This window comes from Mauremys mutica, chromosome 13 (genome assembly GCF_020497125.1).
Source record: "Mauremys mutica isolate MM-2020 ecotype Southern chromosome 13, ASM2049712v1, whole genome shotgun sequence".
Classification (NCBI taxonomy): Eukaryota; Metazoa; Chordata; order Testudines; family Geoemydidae; genus Mauremys; species Mauremys mutica.
In genome coordinates, this window is record NC_059084.1 from 57156619 (window position 1) to 57166561 (window position 9943).

General features: G+C 44.9%; 1 protein-coding gene across 1 annotated transcript; it reads left to right on the top strand.

Moving 5' to 3' along the window:
- Positions 1-5965: 5965 nt before the first annotated feature.
- LOC123347819 (olfactory receptor 6P1-like) lies at positions 5966-6946 on the top strand. Its single transcript, XM_044985010.1, has one exon. The coding sequence runs from the start codon at positions 5966-5968 to the stop codon at positions 6944-6946; it is 981 nt and encodes a 326-aa protein (XP_044840945.1).
- The last annotated feature ends 2997 nt before the right edge of the window (positions 6947-9943 follow it).

Here is a 9943-nt window from a genome sequence, read left to right on the forward strand (position 1 = left end):
CCTTCTGCTGCTTCTTGTGCCCATTATACAGTATAGCTGCCTCTTCCCCTCTTTTCCCATTTGCTTCCCCATATTGTTCCTTATATAGTGTATCTGTCCCTTTCCCCTCCCCACTCATGGGGGGTCTCACAGCCCTGGCTCCATCCCCCGTCCAAACGGCTACACTGCTATTTTATTGTCCCGCAGCCTGAGCTCTGAGAGACTGAGCCAGCTGACCCGGGCCAACCGCGGACTTGTCACAAGTCTTTCATTGCAGTGTAGACATAGCCACAAAATCAAGATGCAGGATTTGTTGTGTCTAAACCATCCAAGACAGGTGGCTGCCCAGCTGCCTTCTGAAAACCTTCCGTGAAGCAGCTTCCAGGACCTCTCGAGGCCTCTGTTCTATTGTCCTACTCTTCTTACAATTAGGAAATTTTTTCCTGAGATTTAATCTAAATCTGCTGTGCTGTAGTTTGAACATATTGTCCCTTGTCTTGTCCTCTGTAGCAAGAGAGAACAACTTTTTCTCCATCTTTTTATGGCAGCCTTTCAAGTATTTGAAGACTGCTATCATATCTCCCCTTATTCTCCTCTTTTCCAAACTAAACATACAGTTCAATCAGCCTTTGCTCATACAGCTTGAATTCCATCCCTTTGATCATCTTTGTCACTTGCCTCTGGATCTTTTCAGTTTCTCTACATCCTTTCTATACATTCGTGACCAAAACTCGACAGAGTACTCTAGTTGAGGCCTAGCAAGCACCAAGCAGAGCGATACTATCACCTCCCATAATTTGCATGCTATGACTCTGTTAATGCAAGCCAAAATTGCATTTGCTTTTTTTGGAACAGCATCACATTGCTAACTCATTTTGTGGTTGTGATCCACCACAGCTCCTAGATTCTTCTCTGCAGTGCTGCAGCCAAGCCAGTTACCCCCCGGTCTGTATTTGGGCATTTGGTGTTTTCTTCCCTGAGTGCAATACCATAAATTTGTCTTTGTTAAATTTATTTTGTTGTCTAGAGTCCAATTCTACAATTTACCAAGATCCCTCTGAATTTTAGCTCTATCCTCCAAAGTGTTTTCACCGTCCCCACCAGCTTTGTGTCCTATGCAAATTTGATCAGTATAGTCTCTATTCCTACGACATGGTCATTAATAAAGATGGTAAACAACACTGGACCCAGAACAGATCCCTGTGGAATCCCACTTGAGACCTCCCTCCAATCTGACACAATTCCATTAATAGCTTCTTTTTGTTTACAGTTTTTTAACCAATTATCTATCCATTTAATGGTAGTTCCCACAAGACCACCTTTCTCCAGCTTACTTATGAGAATATCATGTGGGACTGTGTCAAGAGCCAAAAGTTAGACCCTGAGCATGTGAACAAGAACCAGCCAGCCCAGCTCCTGAGCGAGAGAATGCTCGGTGTGATCTCAGAGCCCTGGCTTTCTCCATCCAATCTCCCATCTCCAGCCATGGCCATCACTGATGCTTCAAAGGAAGGAGACTAAAAATAAAAAACCTTCTCCCAGAATACATTGCAGGAAAAAGATTCCTTCCTGACCCCTGCAGGTGGCTGGCTGAAACCCTGAAACATGAGTTTTTAGGAACATAAAACATACATTGGAACTAAGCCGTACTGTATTGGTAAGTTTATTGGATGGAATGTCTCCATGCCCACATCCATTAACATGCCCCTTCACACAAGGACAGATCTCTTCTCTGCCTTCATTCCCATTATCTCACGTATCATACTGGGGGAAGAGAAGGCTCTAAACCCAGTGAAAGTATCAGGGTAGCTGTGATGACATCCCACCAGTCTCTTCACAGATTTCCTACTCTAGGCTGGCTTGTTTGACTGGGGAAAAGGTCCACAAGTCAGTCCAGGAGGCAGAAATCTAGTAGGAAGATACCATGATGTCTCTCATTCTCCTTTCACTCACCCCATTGTAAATCAGGAGTTGCTCCACTGGGGTCAGTAGTGGTATTGAATCACTGTAAGTTAGAGAAAAATCTGGCCCTTAGATGCCACCCACCCACCTGTAGTGAGCCTTTGCACACTTGCGTAAATCTGGAGTAAGTGAGTGAGACTAGCACAGCTATTCTTGATTTTAGGGCTGTTCCAACACCCATTGATTTAGATGGATGGATGAGCTTTGGCTCCAGCAGACACTGGACTGGGTCTTTACAGAGCAATTGAGCTCAGAATCCTCCCCTCTGTGTTCTCCATTGATTTGACAGCTAATTAACTGTTAGATCCTCCTATGATGATCCGATGGTGCTTTAGGGACGAGGGACCCAAGGGGAAGTTAGAAGAAAAAGTATTATATGCTCCCCATTTCTGTCACCTCAAATTAGGTGTAGCAAGGTCTGTAATCATCTCTTAAGCCTCCTATTTAATTAGCTCTGAAATTCAACATCATGTGGATACATGGTTTCCCCCCCTAACCTATCTGATTTGTTTCTGATATTACATGTTTCTTGAAGAAATTCCTTGCTCTGAACTGTTTTATAGGTGCATCTTCATGAAACATAAAACACTGCCTCAAAATATCTGATCTGTTAAATTTTCAAAAAAGTAAGTATTCACTTGACAACATTTTCTAAAAACATCATTTTTTTTAATCCAGTGAAACAGCCATTGAATACAAGGGACAGTTTCCTTTTGATTTAAATAGGAAACATCGACCTTCTCTATTCACAAAAGTTGCTTCACTTAAATTATGCCTGAATACTATAGTTCAAAGTGATGTCCATTGTGTCTCTCTGAAGTTCACCATTGCGAGAATGCGAGACTTTTTCCTAACCTTTCTGATTAATTCCTGATGTTATTACATGCTTCTTGATGTTAAAACTCCTCATTGTCTTTGAATTATTATTATTATTATTATTATTATTATTATTATTATTTAGGTGCATCTTTGGGAGACAGACAACACTGCAGCAAGATAGCTGATCTGTAGAAATTGTGGAAAGCGTAAGTGTTCACTGGACCTCATTTCCTAGATCTCTTCTTCTTTGGTCCAATCCAATGGCCATTGAAGTAAATGGACAGTTTTGAAAGGAAAATTTAGACTTTGACTACAGTGGTATAATTAAAGCAGTTCAACTCCAAGTGTGGATGCAGTTATAGCAGTATAAATGTGCTTACACCATTATTGTATATATTCTATATATACCTGATATTGCCACGCAGGATGGGGAATAAGATTTACTGGTATAAATCACCATTATTCTGGTATAGCTGCACCCATATTGTGGGCTGTACAGCTATGACTGTATCAGTTAAAAAATAGACCTCTAATCAACATACTTATAGTAGCCCAATAATTTTGTGTAGACCAGGCTTTAAAGAATATTGATTATTGGAGAGAGTCAAAGAACTTCTAGAGAGACAGAAGGTGGGTGAGGTAATATCCTTTATTGAACCAACTTCTCTTGGTGAAAAGGACATGCTTTCGAGCTTTACAGAGTTCTTCCTCAGGTCTGGAGAAGGTAACGAGAGTGTCCAAGCTGAATACAAGGTGGGACAGATAGTTAAACGTAAGGCGTTCACACAAGCTTTAAGAGACCACTTGAACTGAAGAGGGCAATTAATGGTTAGCAGGCAGTGAGGTGTGCTACAAATTGTTGTAACGAGCCATAAAGCCAGTGTCTGTGTTCAGCCCATGCCTTTTAGTGTGAAGCAGAGTTATGAATTTAGGTTCCTAGGCTCAACACCTCACATGACACATCTTTCAATATCCATGTGGTGTTCTCCTCTAGTGCATCAAATGCCCCAATAAAAACTGTGTGGGTGAAACCAGGTAATTGCTAGGCTCTTGCATGAACTCACACAGGAAAATGATAAAAGACAAAAACACCACATTGCCTGTGGGTGAACACTTTTCACAAAGGGATCACTCCGTTTTCAACCCATCAGTCCTCATCCTCAAAGGAAATCTGCACAACACATGCAAAAGGTGTGCCTGAGTACTTAAATTAGCAACTCTGCTTTTTGATATTTCTAGTTCCGTTTAATCTAAACTATGGTGCAATGTATGTTTTATCTCTCTGTAAAGACTTATGGCAACTTTTTAAAAGATATTTAGGGACCTAATTTTCAAAGGCATCTAGGACAGGTGCTAGGCACCAAGGTGCTTTTTAAAAATCCCACTAGGCACCTAAATACTTTAAAAAATGCCTTTAGTCAATGAAGGTTGCAATTTTTGAAGCCGTTTCAGTGAGTTAGGCACCTAAATCTCATTGAGAGTTTCCTTCGACAGTCCCAGAGTAAACCAGGGTAATTAAAATGAGAATCAATCCCATGAAACATTCCTGCATTCCTGATCATGATTTTATTCGCGCTTTTCTTCCCCTTTGCAGAGTCTAAGCAGAACTGAACTGTAGATGGTTGGATGTAATGTTAGAAGATATGACAAAAAGATACTTACTGTGCTTTCCCATGAATTAGAAGTGTCTGAAAATGAAATCTCCAAATACAAACGTTCCGAATCCCAACTTGTCACAAAGGACTTGATCCAGCACTCCACTATTGCAGTTTTGCACTGGGGATTTCAATGGAATTACAGGGGTATACAGCTGAAGAGGTTCAGCACTCATTCACATTGCTGTAGTACCTACATCTGTGAATAGTGTAGCTGCAATCAATGGGTTACTCCAGGGCAAACGTACTGTGAGAGAAAGAATCTGGACTTCAGGGAAAGATGTAGGATCAGATTCTAGCCACAGTCAAACCAGTGTAAAGCTGGAGTAATTCCACCGAAATTGATAACGTTCCTCCAGATTTACCTGATATACCTGAGGGCAGAGTTTGTGCCTTAGAGAATTTAACCTATTTTGCAAGCAGATAACTATGTTCTTGAGTAGATTTGTTATTCAGAATTATTCTTCATATAATTGCCACCAGTCATTCAGAGCACATGAATCTGCTCTTATTTACACTGCTGTAAATCAGGAATAGCTTCACTGAAGTCACTGAAGTGAATGACATCACCACTGTTGTGGATAAAAGCCTGATTCTAGTCTTAGACGAAATTAAGTTCACAGCAATCTGTCTATCTAGGTGCTCATTATAAAGAATCAGATGTGTTCATTGGTTTTGATTGGACAGAGTGATATCCATTCTTTCCATTACCTACTGAAAGAGTGTAATGCTTCAAATCTATCTATCTATCTATCTATCTATCTATCTCTATGCATGCCCCCCACCCTCCTTCTCTCTCTCTCTCTCTGTTGTTAGATGTTTGGCTGCGTGTTGTGGTTTTTTTTGTGTGCTGCCCCAGCTCTGCGCAGAGAGCCGGCACAGCAGTTGTCGAGCGAACCACCCAATGACCACAAGATCCATTAAGGTACGAAAGCACCAGGCCAGGTTTATTGTTGCCAAAGCATGGTAATAGCACCTGGCAGACTGTACGAGGATATTAAGACATATATGCCAGTGACAATGGACACAGCTCAGTGAATGGAGGGACTTTCCATTCCCCCCTCAGCTGGACAAAACAATCAGATTAGTTACTGCCCCCTGACCTGGTTAGTTATTACTCATCACCTTATACATGTGGGTTCAATTAAAACATTTGTATTACATACTTTTATCCTGACCTTGTCTTTTAGGAGGGGTCAGTGTGTTCCTGTTATCCTTGGGGAATGTTTCTGTACCATCCTTGATATCAGAATGTTCTCGTACCACTTAATATTGGAATGTGTTAGCGTAAGTACTCTGTGCTTAGCACTTCTTAGAAATATGTAGTTCTGCAATTTCAAACCTGTTCTTGCCAAATTCTGTAAGCAGGTCCTGCCTCATACCAGGCCTCTGGCTTATGTCTCAGTCTCTCTTCCTACTACTACTACTATTACTACTCTCTCTCTCTCCACCCCACCTTCCTGCCACTTTAATTAATCATGTGTTTAATTCTAATAATCCATTGTGTATTTTTCTTTGTATTAACCCCACAGATCTGACACTCTGTAGCTATGGGGGGTTGGAACACAACACTAGTAACCCACTTCATCATCCTGGGCTTCCCAAGCCTTCAGAAGCTGCAGCTCTTGCTCTTTTTTGTGGGCTTGATCATTTACCTCATGACCTTATCTGGACATATTGTCATCATCACAATAGTACGTCTTGACCTCCGCCTCCACACCCCCATGTACTTCTTCCTCAGCAACTTCTCCTTCCTGGATATCTGGTACACCTCCAACATCGTTCCCAAAATGCTGCAGGTCTTCCTGGCCACAGACAGGTCCATCTCATATGCCGGCTGCATCACCCAGCTGTACTTTCTCATCACCTTGGGTACTGCCGAGTGCTTCATCCTGGCCATCATGGCCTATGATCGCTACTTAGCCATCTGCAACCCGCTGCGCTACCCGATCCTCATGAACAACCGGGTTTGTGTTCGGCTGGCCATATGTTCTTGGGTAGGTGCCTTTGTTGTCAATGTTCCACCTTTGGTCTCCCTCTGCAAGCTGCCATTCTGTGGGCCTAACGAGATCAACCATTTCTTCTGCGATGCCCCACCCTTGCTGAAACTCTCCTGCAGGGACCCCCACGAGGCCGAGATAGTCAATTTCATTGTGGCCACCAGCGTCATTGTCAGCTCCTTCCTCCTGATCGTGGTCTCGTACATTCTCATCATCGTGACGATCCTGAAAATCCCTTCAGCCCCGGGGCGCTGGAAAGCTTTCTCCACCTGTGGCTCCCATTTGGCTGTGGTGGGCATCTTCTATGGCACCCTGATGTTCATGTATGTGCGGCCGACCTCCAGATACTCCAACAACTCGGTGAACTTCAACAAGCTGGTGTCCATGTTCTATACGGTGGTGACGCCCATGCTCAACCCCATTATATACTGCCTGAGGAACAAGGAGGTTAAAGAAGCTCTGAGGAAAGCAGTGATGGGAAGGTGTGTGCCGCTGCCCAAGGCTGGGAGCATTTCTAACGGGGGCTGGTAATAGAGGGATAGGTGAAGCTGAGTATGGCAGGGAGTACATGTGCATGTGATGTTAAATAAGTATTCCTCTAAGTCAATATGTTTCATTCCTTTTAACTTAACTAATTTTACTATGTGCTCTCTCTCTCTCTCTCTCTCTCTCTCATATGCAGGAAACCAGACTAGATGATCATGATTATCTGGCATTAAAAAATCTATCTATCTATCTATCTATCTATCACCAAGCAAATATCCCCCCCCCACACACACACACGTGCACACTGACTTTCTAACCTGTTTTCTGTAGTGTCCAAGGGACATATCTTTAAAGGTATTTAGCAAATAGCAGGATTTTCAAAAGCACTTTACTGCCTAAAAGTCATTGATTTTAATTAGGCCTTGTCCACACTACAGGGTAACTTGATGTATCTTACGTAACTTGTATAACTTAAGTCAACATAGTTTACATCGACTTACCGAAGTGTCTACCCCGCGCTATGTTGGTGGAAGAGGCTCTCTCGTCAGCATAGCTTCCGCCTCTCATTGAGATGGTGTACCGAAGTGGATACGAGAGCGCTCTCCCAGAAACTTATCGCATCTTCACCAGACCCACTAAATCAACACTGCTGCATCAATCACAGCACCGCCAATTTAGCACCATAGTGAAGACAAGCCCTTAGTATTAGATGCCTAGGTGCATTTGAAAAGCCCATGAGCTCCTGAATGTCTTTAAAAATCTGGCCTTGTATCTATACAATTGTCTGCCAGTCTATTGTCTGCCACTCTAATCTATCCACTATCCTTTCATAGACAGTGACTCTCCTCTTTCTCTCAGTCCATCCAGGATCTTGTACTACACCCATGATACCTGAACACCTCCCTGCTGGACCATTCTCTTCTCCTGCATTATTATACCATATTGCATAGTTTGAACACTTATGTATACAAGAGGATGTTTTAACTATTGTAAAAGTCATTTGCAATTATAAATGTAAATGAATCCTTCCCTCCGCCTAGCCCTGTCTACACAAGGCCTCAGATCAGCTTAACCATGCCACTCAGGGGTGTGGTATTTTCACATCCCTGACTGAAGTAGTTACGTGATCTAATTATTGAGTGTAGACTAGGCTTGTATCATTTCATTTTTGGGAGTCAGGTATTACAGTGACCAGTACTGTATAAGTGCCAAGATAAATGAGTGGTAACGTTTTGGTTAATTACTGAATCAGAAATACCTGTAATTAATTAAGAACAAGAAACTCCATTCATCATATCTCTAATGTAATAAATGTCTATTTAATGACTCCTCTGGGAATAAATGATTAATCTTCAAATCTGATAGCAGCCTCCTTTGTCCCAAATGAAAGTAGAGTGGTGGGACTTTAACACCTACAAAAGACCCACATCCTGAGCCATAGATCATTATGTAAAGATGGATTTGGCTGTTTGGAACCATGAGGACACAAAGTTCCTGGGGTTACATACAGGAAATGCAGGTAAGATAGGATATTGCAGAGATCTGGATTATGAAAGTCATGCAGTCTAGCCTGATATCATTTGCAGTCATTTCATAGAAACCAGGCGAGTTTGATTTTATTTTATATTCATAACATTCTAATAAAGCTTAAATAATAATAATCCAAGTACATAAAGGTTGTTACAAGAAGGAGGGAGAAAATTGTTCTTCTTAACCTCTGAGGATAGGACAAGAAGCAATGGGCTTAAATTGTTGCAAGGGAGGTTTAGGTTGGTGTAGCGAGTCGGTGTGGCTCCCCTCCTGCCCAGCAGAGGGCGCTCCCTCCCAGAAGCCCAGCTGGGCTGAGCCACCACTTCCTGTCCCCGCCCCCCGGAAGTCAAGGGGCAGGACAGGAAGTAGAAAAGGAGAACGCCAGAGCTCAGTCAGGAGCCAGCCACCGCCGCGAGCAGACGTGCCGGCGGGAGCTCCAGACTGGGAACCCTCCAGGACCCGAGGCGGCGATCCGGACTGGCCCTCACTGCGCCGCGCCCGGTACGATGAGGAACCAGCAGAGCTTCCCCGGGATTGGTACCCTGAGGAGCCGCTGAGACTCCCTCGCGCCGGCTACGAAGAGGAGCCGCTGCCGCCGCTTCCGCCCTGCTGTTATCCGGAGGAGCCGCCTGAACACGCCTGGCCGGACCTCCAGCAGGAGTTGCCGGACCTGCCCCCAAGCCCTGGTCCCAAGGAGCCCATGCAGATGGACTGGCCCGACCTCCCGGCGACCGAGGAGCAGGTACCCACGGAGGGGGAAATGGAGTGTAGCCCGGGGGTAGCCGACCCCTGTCAGGCTGCAGGCACCGAGGTGCCCATGTCAGTGTGTTGCGGTCAGGACCCCACTGACCAGCGGCAGTACTAGCCGCTAATAGGGCCCCGGGCTGGGACACAGTGGAGTGGGTGGGCCTGTGTCCCCCCTGCCACCCCACTCACGGGTGGCAGTCTCCCGCTCACCCCAGCGCAGACAGAATCGCCTGCATTGATCCGAGTGGTTGTTATTGCTCAGCGCCTGCCACTAGGATCTGAGCCTTGTACTGTGTTTATTGCCCCGCCCTGAGCTAGGGCTGGGCTTTAAGACTTAACCTGAACTGCTGCTCAGCCCTGCCTGCGGGCCTGATCCCCTGGACTGACTGTGTGCCTTCTGTGCAGCCGCTGCCTGAGGGCCTGCACCCGAGAACCTTCCTGAGACTGATTGCTGTGCAGACCTGAGCCTAGGACTGCTATTGTGCTGCCCCGCCCTGGTTAAGGGCCTGGGCTTAGACTGACTGACTGTGTGCCTTCTGTGCAGCCCCTGCCTGAGGGCCTGCACCTGAGAACCTTCATGAGACTGATTGCTGTGAGGAGCTGAGCGTACAGAGGGCCTGACATAGGAGACGGTGCTGACCCCGTCTTCTCGCCGCCCCCCCAATTAGAGGGGACACGGAGCGAGTCGGTGTGGCTCCCCTCCTGCCAGCCGGAGGGTGGAGCCCCGACCAACCGTTTACAGTTGGACATTAGGAAAAAACTTCC